Source organism: Gekko japonicus, unplaced genomic scaffold, assembly GCF_001447785.1.
Source record: "Gekko japonicus isolate JY-2015 unplaced genomic scaffold, Gekko_japonicus_V1.1 scaffold3952, whole genome shotgun sequence".
NCBI classification, from domain to species: domain Eukaryota; kingdom Metazoa; phylum Chordata; class Lepidosauria; order Squamata; family Gekkonidae; genus Gekko; species Gekko japonicus.
In genome coordinates this window covers 1-13937 of record NW_015167163.1, presented here as the reverse complement: position 1 = coordinate 13937, position 13937 = coordinate 1, and the positions used below count along the sequence as shown (strand labels likewise).

Here is a 13937-nt window from a genome sequence, read left to right as displayed (position 1 = left end):
GGGGGGGGCTTTTGGCGGGGGGTGGGTGGGTGCAGTTTGGTGCCCCTAAGGGCCAGCCCGCTCTAGGCGAATGCCTAGTGTCCTGTGCCCTGGGTGTCCTGTGCTCCGTCCTGCCACACATAGAGTGATAGAATCGTAGAGTTGGAAGGGGCCATACAGGCCACGTAATCCAACCCCCTGTGCAATGCAGGATCAACCTAAAGCATCCCTGACAAGTGTTTGTCCAGCCACTGCTTGAAGGCTGCCAGTGAGGGGGAGGCTCACCACCTCCCTAGGCAGCTATGATGGACCCCCTCTTACTCTCCCCACTCTGAGCCAGATTTTTCCTGACAAAATTCTTAGTTCCCTTTAGGTACTGAGCTGGCCCCCAGTAGTGTGATAATATTTGCGTTTTTATAAATCTGAATGTCCCACTCTGTGGCAGAATCTGATTTGGCTTCTGCCCCAGCCCAGGAATTTGTCAGGAGAAATCAGGAGCCCTCTTTTTAGATCCCTTGAAATGGCACTTGGGACTGTGTAACAGTGAAGAATAATATTTTATTTAATAGGCAGGGATGGTATGGGGTAGTCAGGAGTTGGAAAGGCTGAGGTAAACGTGTTTGGTAAAACAGTATATATTTCAGTTGACAGACAAGATGGTGTTGAAGCAGCTTATTTTCACAAATTCTTGGTTTGTCACGAACGTGGTACCAGGCCAGGTGAGAGCAAGATAGGTCCAAGGCAGTCCAAAGTCAAAAACTGGGCAAGCAGAAACACCAAGAGACCAAGTCCAAATCACCAACCGTTAGTCATTAAAGCCAGAGTCCAAAGAAGTCAGAAGCCAGGGAGTTGAAAGTCCGAGGTACAGGTCAGGAGTGTAGTTGTACGAGCCGAAGTCAAGAGCCAAAAAGTCAAAATGAGGAGCCGGAACAGGAACACGAGTGATGAGGTGCAAAGCTTCGTCCAAAATGACTAGTTGCTAGCACAACTAGTCGACATGAGTGCGAGAGCTAAATAGCCCGTAAGGCTGTCGGCAATTAGCGTGCCCTGATTGTGTCCCGGCTCCCGCTAGTACTCAGGGCTAAAAGAGCGCCTACTGCGCATGCGCACATCCCGCCGCCAGGATGCCATGTCCCGTCGGCATTGCTCCCGCAAACGGGACACTGATGGGGGTGAATCGGGGCGTGTTGCTCTGGCGTGAGTCTGCTTCAGCTGTTGCAGAAGCAGTTTCCGTGGCTTCAGTTCTGTCAGGTGCGGGGTTTTCAGGAGCCGGGAGCTCATCCCCAGCTGTACTTAGGTCTTCTGTTGGGGCCAAGTGCTCATCCCCAGCAGTACTTTGATCCTCTGCTGGGGTCAAGTGCTCGGGTTCCGCAGCAGCCGTGACATGGTTCTTATCAGTGACTATGCTGATTAAGTACTTTGGTTTCAGTTGCAATGTTTCTGCAGACAGTTTCCTAATAACTGTTCAGGTTTTCTGAAAAGGTCACTCTTTTAGTGTATCAAAATCTTTCCCCTTTTCTGAAATCACAATGTGTCTTCCTTCCCTTGAGTAGTCTACAACCGTTTCCTTTCACAACAGACCATGGACTGCTTCAGTGTCAATTCCATGTATAACTGTACAGGATTTATATTATATTTATATTTCTTCCCTGAAAATATAATCCCGTTCCTTTTGGCCTGATTGGGAGCTTCAGCTGCCCAGTCACTCTTTGCCAAAATCTCAAACCCCAGTTCGGGACATCTGTGTGAAAACGAATTCTTTCTCCGGTTTTGTTGAACACAGTTAAGACCAGGAGTCTCTTCCTTTATTCAAAAGGTGAACCTGTCTGACAGACTTTTAGTCAGACTCTTCAGGCATCCACTCCTGTAGCTGAACTTTCACTTTACCGAACAGTAACTGCTGCTGAACTGGACTGCCTCTCTGACTGACTGACTGACTATATAGTCTTCCTCAACAGGTGCTAGCCAGTCAGAGAAAAGGAGCAGCCTGTCACTCAAACTCAACTTTCTAGAGCAGAGTTTATTACTAGTCACCTCCCTTCTCTGATTTTACTGCATTAGAAAACAGCATTTTTAAATGTAGTCCATCACAGCAGCCAATTCCACTCCTGAATTACTCTTCCCATTAAAAAAAAATGCCTAATATCCAGACGGTATGTTTCCACCTGTAACTGAAACCCATTACTGCAAATCCTGTCCTCTGCTGCCACAGATGTATACATGCATATGATAATACAGCTAGTCATACGACATACGTAGCTAACCTTTCAAATTACCAGAGCACCTCTTCCCCACTCCTGTTGACTTACCTTGTGGACTTCTTGCTCTTTCCTTGGCGTGAGGCACAGTAGCTCCATCAGACAGCAAGATGGCCACAGCTACTCTGCCTCATGCCAGGGAGACCATGAGAAAGCAGAGAGGGAAGCAGAGGATGCTCAGGCTTCCCACTGCAATGTGGGTGCCACACAGAGGGGGACAGTGCTCAGAAGAGCCACAGGTGGCATGTCAGGGAGCCACGTGCAGTGTCTGAGTTTCCACCTGTAACTGAAACCCATTACTGCAAATCCTGTCCTCTGCTGCCACAGATGTATACATGCATATGATAATACAGCTAGTCATACGACATACGTAGCTAACCTTTCAAATTACCAGAGCACCTCTTCCCCACTCCTGTTGACTTACCTTGTGGACTTCTTGCTCTTTCCTTGGCGTGAGGCACAGTAGCTCCATCAGACAGCAAGATGGCCACAGCTACTCTGCCTCATGCCAGGGAGACCATGAGAAAGCAGAGAGGGAAGCAGAGGATGCTCAGGCTTCCCGCTGCAATGTGGGTGCCACACAGAGGGGGACAGTGCTCAGAAGAGCCACAGGTGGCATGTCAGGGAGCCACGTGCAGTGTCTGAGCCACTGAGGATCACTGCTAATTTGTCTTAATGCAGTCACTTGACTGCTAGCCAAGCCATTTTAGCATTTTTTAAAATCCTGCTATTTGACTGTCTTTATTTTATTGGGACATGTTTAGTATTTTATTAGTTTGTAATGTATTTTAGGAGCTGCGGTGGCTCGAGTGGTTAAGACGCTGAACTGCAGGCTGTGGAAGGTCGGTAGTTCAGCAGTTCGAGACCCAAGTGTGCCGCATGACGGAGTGAGCTCCCGTCTCTAGTTCCAGCTCCTGCCAACCTAGCCGTTTGAAAGCAAGAAATTGCAAGTAGATAAATAGGTACCACTTCGGTGGGAAGGTAACAGTGTTCCGTGCGCCTTGGTGTTTAGTCATGCCGGCCACATGACCACGGAAATGTCTTCGGACAGCGCTGGCTCTTCGGCTTTGAAACGGAGATGAGCACCGCAACCCTGGAGTCGGATTTGACTGGCTTTCGAGCAAGGGAACCTTTACCTTTAATGTATTTTAACATGTTTGTTTGCTGTACACCCACTTCAGACATTTTTAAAGAACCAGCTAATGGAGCACTTAAATAAATAAAAGTGCACCCCGAGGGAATATCTACTTGGTGGTTTAGATCAGAGAATAATTTGCAACTTATTTTTTGCAAAGAAATATTTTTTGCTGTAGGGCTAGGGCGGCTGTGTTTAATTTGTTCATTGGTTCAGTGAATGGATTCCAAATGTTTGATAAACTAAGGGAGGAATTCTAAGCAGGTCTATTTAGAAGGAAGTCCCATTTTATTGAAGGGGTTCTTAGGATTGCAGGCTAAAACACTGTCTGAGGTTGACTGGGTAGCAGATTAATTTTGAAGATATATCATATTCTGTATAAGTACCTATAAAACCTACAAAAGATAATCACCATCTTAAAAGATACATCGGGGTCCTGCACATTATTATGCTTGAATGCCTGCAGGTGTTCACATCCTGCTCAGCATTCATTCAGCCAGCTTGTTTGGATTGGTCTGAATTAATTCACATGTGTATTTGCATGATTTTGACTCATGTGATTAGACTTTCTTGCCGCCGCCACCCATCTGCCATTTCCCCAACTTTCAATTTTTGAATGGGCACAGAGTAAAATGAAGAAAAATTCAGTTTAAAAATTTTGAGCTGAGACTTTCTACTTAGCGTCTCCTTGTGTCTTCAATGTCTGCTCGTGAATCTAGCAAATCTTTCAACTAGTTCTTGTGATTGTTTCCTGAATAAATGCTGCTGACTTTGCAGACTCAAAATGCAAGCAATGCAATGCAATCTAGCTGCTGACACTCATTGAAAGGATGTATCCCACTGTGCAGGTGTGAAGAAAGGACACACAGCAAGTGATCCCATACTTTACAGAAACCAGTCAATTTAATTAGTTGGATCCAGACAGCTTTTCCACTCAGTCTGACCCATACTACAGCTTCCATCCCACATGGCTTTTGTATACGCAGGCTCCATGATTCTCCAAAACAGGATGCTTGTTTCCTGTTGGATCCAACCCAGTGACCAAAACAACTATGACCCTGGGGCATAGCACCTCCTTCTCTGTAAATTAGATTTAGTTCTTAAGCTGGCTGACCAGGGATTTGAGGACCCAAGTATTGTTCAAGTCCAACATTCTTAGTGTAATCCTAGGCAGACTTCTTCCAGAGTTCCTTGAAACCAATGGGCTTAGACTGGAGCAATGCTGCATAGGGCTAGCCCTGCCAATCATACTATACCATACTGACTCGTCGGTAGCCAGTTATGGTGATCCCCATGCCTGGAAATATTTCAGCTCTCACTAGTCCCTCTTCAGTTTGCATTTGGTCCACCCTCCAGATGGAAGCAGTTGTGGACTCGGAGTGGTCCACACAGCCCACACTGCAGGATTTGTATTGAGGGGAGCAGTGGCAAAAATTGTCTCCAGACCATGTGGGGAACTGTCATTCAGGTGTGTTACCAGGAAACAGATAGACTGCAAATAAGATCCAGATTCTAGCCGGCTGAGCTCTGTTACAGTAGAATCCTAGGGTGGTGTGTGACATCCAGAAAGATAACAACATAATTATAAAACGTTTCTAACTTAAACTAATGATGGCAGCTGCAATACTCTATGCCATGGCTTTTTTTTTTTTTGGCAAGGCTCACCGGTACAGAGTACAGGAACATTTTGGGGAGGTTCTCCCATGTCCCGCGTTTCTAACTTAAACTAATGATGGCAGCTGCAATACTCTACGCCATGGCTTTTGGGGGGGGGGCAAGGCTCACCGGTACAGAGTACTGGCACATTTTGGGGAGGTTCTCCCATGTCCCAAGGGGGGAATGGATGGAAATCAGTGCAGCCTTATAAATGAGTACTGTCACCTTTTCTTTATACAAAATAAGCACTGCCCAATACCCCGTTCTCTTGCTTCTGCTGACACTCATTGGAGAGCCAGTTTGGTGTAGTGGTTAAGTGCGCGGACTCTAATCTGGGAGAACTGGGTTTGATTCCCCACTCCTCCACTTGCACCTGCTGATGTGACCTTGGGTCACTCACAAGCTCTGGCACAGCTGTCCTTGAAAAAGAGCAGTTTCTGTCAGAGCTCTCTCAGCCCCACCTACCTCACAGGGTGTCTGTTGTGGGGAGGGGAAGGGAGAGGAGTTTGTAAGCCGCTCTGAGACTCCTTTGGGTAGTGAAGGGTGGGGTATAAATCCAATCTCTTCTTCTTCTTCTTCTTTGATGCACCATGAGGGCTAGACACTTTCTTTGTATTTTGTAATCGAATCTATGCCTTGCCATTTACAATATGACTTTCGACGGCCTGTGAAAGACGGCTGGGCCCTAGAGACCACTGATGGGGGTGTGTGTGTGATTCTTTTAGCCCATTGTTTCTGTGTTGGAAATCTTAACTTCTGTCCATGTGCTCTTTCCCCCAAGGCAGCAGAGTGACAGCTCCTCCGCTTCCCCTCGGGCTTTCTCTGCACCCCATACCTATGGATACATCTGCAGCCCGCTGGCCTCAGAACTGCTGGAAACTGATGGTGCGGATGAGGATGAAGACCCCGCCCTGCAGGAGGGGGGCTGCCGTCCCACAAAGTTCTTCCGTGGTTTCTGCAGGACTCCCTCGTCTAGCCTGAGTGAGGATGAAGCTTCCCTGGGGGGCTCCCTGCTCAATGGTTGGGGCTCTGTCTCAGAGGACAATGGCACCAGTACCCGCTGCAGCCTGGTCAGCTCCTCCGATGGCTCCTTCCTCCTGGACGCCAATTTTGCTCAGGCCCTAGCCGTGGCGGTGGACAGTTTCTGCTTTGGGCTGGCTCAGAGGGAAGTGGACAAAGCACTGACAGGTAACCACCCCCTCTCTTCCCTCCCCAGACATGTGTGTGTGTGGGGGTGTTAACTGAATCTGTCTTATAAGCATAGATCCAGGTGGTCAGGTGTGTTGGTCTGAAGCAGTAGAAGCAGAGGTCATTTCGGGGGGGATTGCGGGGGATCGCAGTTCCCCCGGGTGAGGTACGGGGGCGGGGCACATGACAAAGCCCCGCCCCCGCTTCCGGCCGCCCCGCTTCCGGCCCTCATTCAGCCAGGAGGAGGCAGGAGAAGAGGGACGGTAAGTTGCTTCCTCCTTGCCTCTCCCCACCCCTGCCTGCCTGGGGCCAGGGAGGGCCTTCGCGGGGCTTCCTTGCACTCCCGCCGGCCTTGCAGGTCCACCGCCGGGTCCCTCATGGGGCTCGGCAGTGGAGCTGCAAGGCTGGCGGCGGCGGCCGGGACCGTTGGGGGCGGGGTGTGTGGCTTTATGACACACTTCCGGTGATGTCAGGGGGTGTGGCATATGCTAATGAGTTATGCTAATGAGTTCCCCTAGCTCTTTTTCTACGAAATGACCCCTGAGTAGAACAAATTTAGAGTCCAGTGGCACCTTTAAGACCAACAAAGGTTCATTCAAGGTATGAGCTTTTGAAAGTCGTAAAGGTGCCACTGGACTCTAAATTTGTCTTATGAGCTGGCTTCCTCCCACCCCAAGGGCCTCCCCCCAGCTCATCTCCAAATCTTACAGCCTTTTGTGGCACCCCGTATTTCATTTCTCAGAAACGGTCAGCATTTTTCAAAGTGGTGAAGAAGACTGGAAAGTAGGCTTAGAAAATCACTGGAGGTTTGGGGGCGGAGCCTGGGGAGGGAGGGGTTTGGGGAGGGGAGGGACCTTAGCAGGGTATAATGAATGCCACAGAGTCCACCCTCCAAAGCAGCTATTTTCTGCGATCTCCAGGCACTGCATAACCCTACCAGGAAGTGCGCAAGGAACCTTGCTGGATGTGCCTCGAAAACCAGGCCCCACTCCTCTTTTTACAGCTAAGATTTGTAGGACTGCTGCTGCTTTGCCACTCTTTGAACTAGAATGCATTTCACTGCACTTCAGGGTCATTCAGTTAAGTGAAGTTTGATGAAAGCCACAGAGATATGGGGCTTTCTGCAATGCAAACTCCTTCCTATGGTGGGGTTGCCAAGCAGCTGTGGGGGGAGGGGGGGTCTTTGTTAGAGATTTCAGTGTAAAAGCAGAGTTAATAAATGCAGCAGAACACTTGTATTAGCTTTTAAATAATACACTTTACTAATGAGGGAGGGTAAACTGGGAAATACTAGAGACAAAACAAAGGATTAACATCCTCTCTGACTTCACTAACCTACATCCACTTTCTAAAGTCTAAACCACATGTGCTGGCCCCAGGGGAGAGTCAGAACAAAGAGCAATAAACTTTCTAAGCCTCCACCCCAGGGCATCTTCTGATCTATTGATTACCGAATTGGAGAATCCCAAACCTAACTAATTATGCATTTTATCACCTTGCCCTGGTGGCAAATACATGCAGGGTCTGTCACTGGGTCTCTAAGTAAACTATCTAGGATATCAGCATGCATAAACAACATGTAAATTCTTCCATGACTTCAGGAAGAGAACTTGCAAACCCCAGCAGTCCTGATATGAATCAGAGCTATGTCACTGGAGCAGGGGGTGGTAATTTTTCTCCTCGTGCCCTTTTCCTGATCAAAACTGGTCCCTCAGGATGCTTGGAGGCCCAGGAGAGAGAGGCACTATATGTCTTTTCTCCTTACCTGAACTAGGAGGACTAGAGAAAGTACATTTTCAGTTGGGGAAATGGTCTAGTGGGGGGAGGGGGGAGAAAAATCACATTGATATATAAATGGCCTCATGAAGGAACTTGGACATAATCTGTTTATATATCTGTCTACCTACCAAACGCAACCATTCATGCATCTGATGAAGTGGGCTCTGGCTGGTAAATGCAGCTGCAGAAAGCAATTATTTTTTACTACTTAGACTTTATATTATTTTGGCTATTATTTTGCCTTTTGCAAATGGCAGGCAATTAATCTGTGTGAAGAATAATTCATAATTCATAACAAATTTAACCAGTGACGCTTTTCTTGGCATGACGATGTGGTGGGGAAAAATCCGCCCTATGCCTTTCTGTGCATCATGCTGTAGTTAAACACCCAGGAGCGGGGCCACTAAAAGAAGGCAGGAAGCCTCAAGGGTGGGGAGTTGCAGCTGAGTTCTCCCCCCATGGAAGGAAAAGGATTCTGAGCTGACATGTTGGCTTTCTAATGAAGGGTTTGTTTTACATAGGTGATCCTGTTGGAAAAAATTAACAGGGCACTAAAAATGCATAATGGAATAAAAGGCAGCACATAGTCATGTGTGTTTGATTAAAAAGAAAACTACTAAGAAATAAAATGGAGGGTTACATTGGAATATAAAACAATAAAGAGTAAACTGTTTAACTAGTGGTTAAGTGTGTGGACTCTAATCTGGGAGAACTGGGTTTGATTTCCCACTCCTCCACATGATCCTGCTGGATGACCTTGGGCAAGCCATAGTTCTGATAAGAGCTGTTCTTGAAAAAGAGCAGTTTCTGTCAGAGCTCTCTCAGCCCCACCTACCTCACAGGGTGTCTGTTGTGGGGAGGGGAAGGGAAAGGAGTTTGTAAGCTGCTCTGAGACTCCTTCGGGTAGTGAAGGGCGGGGTATGAATCCAATCTCCTCCTCTTCCTCTTTTTTTTCCTCTTCTTCTTCTCCTTCTTCCATCTCCTGATCTAAACACCATCTTGGGTAAAACCCCTTTGTGATCTCTAGAACAAAGAAACAGAAAGTTCTCCAAAACTGCCTACAGGACCAAAAGCATGCAATACCCCAATAAAACTGCCAATAGAGAAACTTAGATCCCTTATTTAGAATACTACCTCCTACTTCTCTAGCGAGAACTTCTACATGATGTCTAGCTGGCTCTGTGCTGATTGACTACTATTTGTAAACACAGACAACAGATTAACTCTTTCATGACGCAAGTGCAGACACTTGCTTATTCCAACAGATCCCTTCTTTACGGTTTGACATGATACAGGCCAGTAGCAACTTGATGAAGTGATTCAGTCATGTGTATATTTTGCCTTTTGCTTGATCAGACCTGTCCACACGCTTGATGTCCCAAACTCGTATGGGTCCAAGCGTGCAGAATGCTGCCATGGCCTTAATTACACTCCCTTCCCCAGGGCTTCTTCTCTGGCAAAAATACCCCCCCCCCTTACCCCAGCCAAAATGTTATGTCAGCAACAATGTCAGCCGTCATTAAGTTCTAAGTCAGGTTCCCTTTTAACCAGGGTTTGAAGCCAGGGGTTGAAGCTGACAAGCGAAACCCCAGTTAAAAGGGAATGGCGTTCCCCAATGCACATTGATGCTGATGTAATGTTCAATCATGCTCGAGACAACAAAAGTGGGGCAAGAATTTATGCCAAAGAGAAGATGAAAGATCTGCACTGGCCCAATGTAATCACGAGGGTGTCCTCGGGTGACACAAAAGGCAGTGTCCTTAGGGCATTGTAGGGTTGCCAGGCTGGGAAATTCGTGGAGATTTGGGGGCTGGATCCTGGGGAAAAGAGGGAACCTCAGCAGGCTATAATGTCATAGAGTTCACCCTTTAACACAGCCCTTTTTATCTAGAGGAACTGATCTTTGTGGCCAGGAAGGTACTTGGGCTTCCAGGAGATCTCCAGGTCCCACCTGGAGGTTGGTAACCCCAGGACATTGGAAGGTAGACTAAGCTGTTCTGGAGAGTCCCCCAACCTTCAGTTACCCTTCAGTGTACATTGACTTCTCCAAGATAGAGTCTAGCAAGTTTTCAAGTAAAAACCAGAATCCCTCTTGGCTCTGACCCCCAACCCAACAAGTAGAAGAAGAGAAGAGGAGATTGGATTTATACCCCACCCTTCACTACTCAAAGGTGTCTCAGAGCGGCTTGCAAACTCCTTTCCTTTCCCTTCCCTTCCCCACAACAGACACCCTGTGAGGTAGGTGGGGCTGAGAGAATCAACTCTTGTCAGAACTATGGCTTGCCCAAGGTCATCCAGCAGCTGCAAGTGGAGGAGTGGGGAATCAAACCCTGTTCTTCCAGATTAGAGTCCGTACACTTAACCACTACACCAAACTGGCTCTCTACAAGTGTTAGCAGAACCTACACATTTTTGCTGGCCCTCCCCAGAGATGGGTCTCTGGGACAGCAGAGTTGAGTTGCAGGCAAAGCATGATCTACTCTCCGGAGTCCTCGACAGCCAAATTGATTTATCTTGTATCTGCTGCTCAGGTTCTGGGCACTTCCATTCAATCTTTGTTCCTTGTAATAAGGCAGACGGCCAGGAAAGTGCAGCTTGATTTATCACTGCAGTAATTCTCAGTTGCCGTTAGAATGAGGCTTTTGTTTCGAGTCTCCCCCCCCACACACCCCACTCCGTATAGCAAACTTTGAGCCATAAATGACAAAATTGATGGAGCCAGCAAAAATGCAAAAAGGAAAAGACCTTCCAGGCACAAACATGCCGAGAATCCCTGAGCGAATGGCTGGACGGCTGCTCCCGTTCACCTTCCTCTCAAAGGCAGAGGCCAGCCCTCTTCCCCTCTCCCTGATTTCTTTGAAGCTCTTCCTGGTTCTGTCAGCTAAATCCGACAGATCCTACCTTTGCAGCTCACAGGACAGTGTGGCGAGGTCACGTTGACCTTAACCTGATTGACCTAGACAGGCCTCTTTGGCTTCCCACTGGCTTCCTGCACTTTACATCACAGCAGGCCTCGTTCCAAAACGCTCAGGGAAGAAGCAGCAATGTGTTTGCAGCCTTCTTGAGGAAAATCATGAAGTTGGCTCCTGTGAGGTCTCCTGTTTTTGCAAGACCACCTTACAAAGAGAGTGCAGCAGCCAGGCTGCTCGTGAGTTTCAGTTCCTCCCGTTGACTCAAATTGCCACGTTTCCAGGCTATGAATTCATGGTCCCTTGAATGTTTACCCTGTTGAGGGTTTCCATCAAGAAGTGAGCCTCTCCAGCTGGACTTCAGTGCAGGGTCTGAGTGCTGTTTGTGACTGTGATTCTCCTGTCTCTACATTATGAATCAAAGAAACAGGTCTGGCATTAAAAGACATTCTAAATAAAAGTGCGTTGACCACAGAATATTTCATGGGCCTGCATCCTACCTCTCAGTTCTTCCAACAGAACAGTCTTTCTGCTGATTCTCCCTCCCACTTTGCCCCCTATTCTTTGCTCCCTCCACTGACCCCACCCCCAGAACAAAATTGGGAGGGGCACAGTGGGCTATAATTGGAGGCCGAAGCAGGAAAATCTCATTCTGCAGAGTTCAGGGATAGTTAGACACATGCCAGTATTTATTATAATCCGGACTTCCGGTTTTCGGCAACTCGTGAACGAATGCACTCCATCAAGCTCCAATGGGTGTGATTCGGATCGATCCCCCCCCCCCCCCCCAAGCTCTTGTAGGGAGCTTCTAGCCTGGAACACTGGAGGAGCCACTCCCGATGCTGCGGCTGAAGGATTGAGGCTCTTTTTAGCTCCTTAAGGTCCCGCTGCCCCAAGGCCAGCAATGGTGACCAGAGACGTTACCCAACCATAGCGCGCAAGGACTTAAGCAAAAGGACTCTCCCTACAGGATGACACCCAGCGGGGAAAAAATAGTAAGTAAAGAGAGTGGAGGAACTGATAGTGAGATGGCAAAGCCCCATAGAGGAAGGGGGGGATCTCTCGAGAGGAAGAACCCTACCCTACAGCACAAAAAGCAGCAGAACAGGAAATTTGCCTCTGTCGCAAATCCGGAAGCTGCAGCTGGTGCAGAATGCTGCGGCCAGGCTGTTGGTGTGCGTCCCTAGGTGGGAGCATGCCCGACCTGTGCTGAAAGCGCTGCACTGGCTGCCTATAGCATACCGGATTCACTTCAAAGTGCTGGTGATAACCTTTAAAGCCCTACATGGCCAGGGTCCGACATACCTGAGGGACCGCATTTCCCCATATATTCCCCAAAGAGCACTTAGGTCGGGGTCACAACACCGGCTGGTGACCCCGGGCCCTAAGGAGGCCAGGCTTGCAGCAACGAGGGCCAGGTCCTTTTCAGTGGCAGCTCCTATCTGGTGGAACGAGCTCCCGGAAGAGATCTGGGCCCTGTGGGACCTTGGGCAGTTCCGCAGGGCCTGCAAGACGGAGCTCTTCCACCAGGCTTTTGAGTAGGAGCCGCCACTGCCACTACCACCACCACTCCATTATACAGCAATACTGCCAGAGGGCTGGGTAACATCTAGCTGTGGCCCTGGCCCTCCCTTCTGTTATGCAAGATGCTGGGAGTTTTAGTCGTGCTCCGATGGACTTGAATTTTAACTGACTTATCTATATGGAATTTTAACTGTTTTATATATTGTATGCACTTTGTGCCTGTGTAAGCCGCCCTGAGCGCGGGGAGGGCGGGGTATAAATATAAATAAATAAATAATAAGCAAGCCAACAATAAGCTGTTAGAAACCCACCCAACCTAAGTGGATCGCGGCGGGGCTCATGATTCAGTTCAGAGAAAAACCTTAGAACTTTTGAGAACTTTTACCTTAATGTAAACAATGTCGCAGCGTGGGGGGAAATGGCGTCCAGAGGCAGAGGCACCACAGGAAGTGCCAGCACAGCATCACCAATCACAAGACCGGAAACTACCACTGATTTAGCTGGTATGATTTCTGAAACCTTGCGTCCCCTGCTGGATCAGCTGACAAACCTCAACAAGAAATTTGATGATTTGAAGAAGGAGCTGAAGGAGACCAAAGACAAATCAGAGAAGACAGTCAAAAAGCTAAAAAAGCTTGAAAATAAGACCAAAGAGATGGATCAAAGAATGGATATTGCTGATAAAAAAAGAGCTTCTGAAAAACAACAATTACTACAATTGCAAGTGGAAAGATCCCTATATGTTTTAAGAGTTCAAGGGGTACCGGGAAAAAAAGATGAAGATTTAAGAGAAATCCTAAGTGAAGCATTGGCCCCCTTGATGAACAGCAAACCTGAAATATTGCAAGCGGACATAGATATGATTTCTAGAACTTATTCAGAGTTTGTGGGGAAAAAATAATCTTCCAGGGGAAATATTTGTTAAATTTGCAAAAAGATCAACAAGAGACTCGATACTTAAAGCTTCTACTGCCACAACATTAAAAATCCAAGAGGAAGAGATAAAAATACTGAAAGATGTTCCATTTGAAATACGTAAGAAGAGGAAGCAATACAGAAACATCACAACATTCCTTCAAAAGAACAATGTCCAATACTGATGGATTTTACCAGAAGGTCTTATATTCAACTACAAAGAGAAGAAAGAAAAGATTGATTCTCTCTCTAAAACAGAGGCATTCCTTTTTTTATTCCTGAAGCAACATCAAATTCCAAAAAAAAAAGAAGAAAAGAAGCAGAGGAAAAGAAGGCAACAGAAGAAAATAGCGATCGATCACGCATCAGCCACTGACAGCTCCTCATCTACTTCGGTGTCCCTGGGTGAAATCTTTGACTGTGACTTTGATTCTGATTTGGGAGCTGGTGCACCCAGATCTTATAAGGTTAAAATCCCCTGGCAAAAGAAGAAGAAGCTCAAAGACAAGAAAACATCCAAATGAAGATCTGAAATTTTTCTATGTCAGAATTTAAAGATTTGAAATTATTGCCCATATGTGATACTAAAATTAA

General features: G+C 47.3%; 1 protein-coding gene across 1 annotated transcript in view; it reads left to right on the top strand.

Moving 5' to 3' along the window:
• Positions 1-6216, top strand: part of ROBO4 (roundabout guidance receptor 4) — a gene marked incomplete at its 3' end in the record, with an annotated part of 83469 nt that extends 77253 nt beyond the window's left edge. The window contains exon 18 of the mRNA XM_015413110.1: positions 5810-6216. Coding sequence (XP_015268596.1) covers positions 5810-6216 — 407 coding nt within the window. The remainder of the gene's footprint in view (positions 1-5809) is intronic.
• Positions 6217-13937: the final 7721 nt, after the last annotated feature.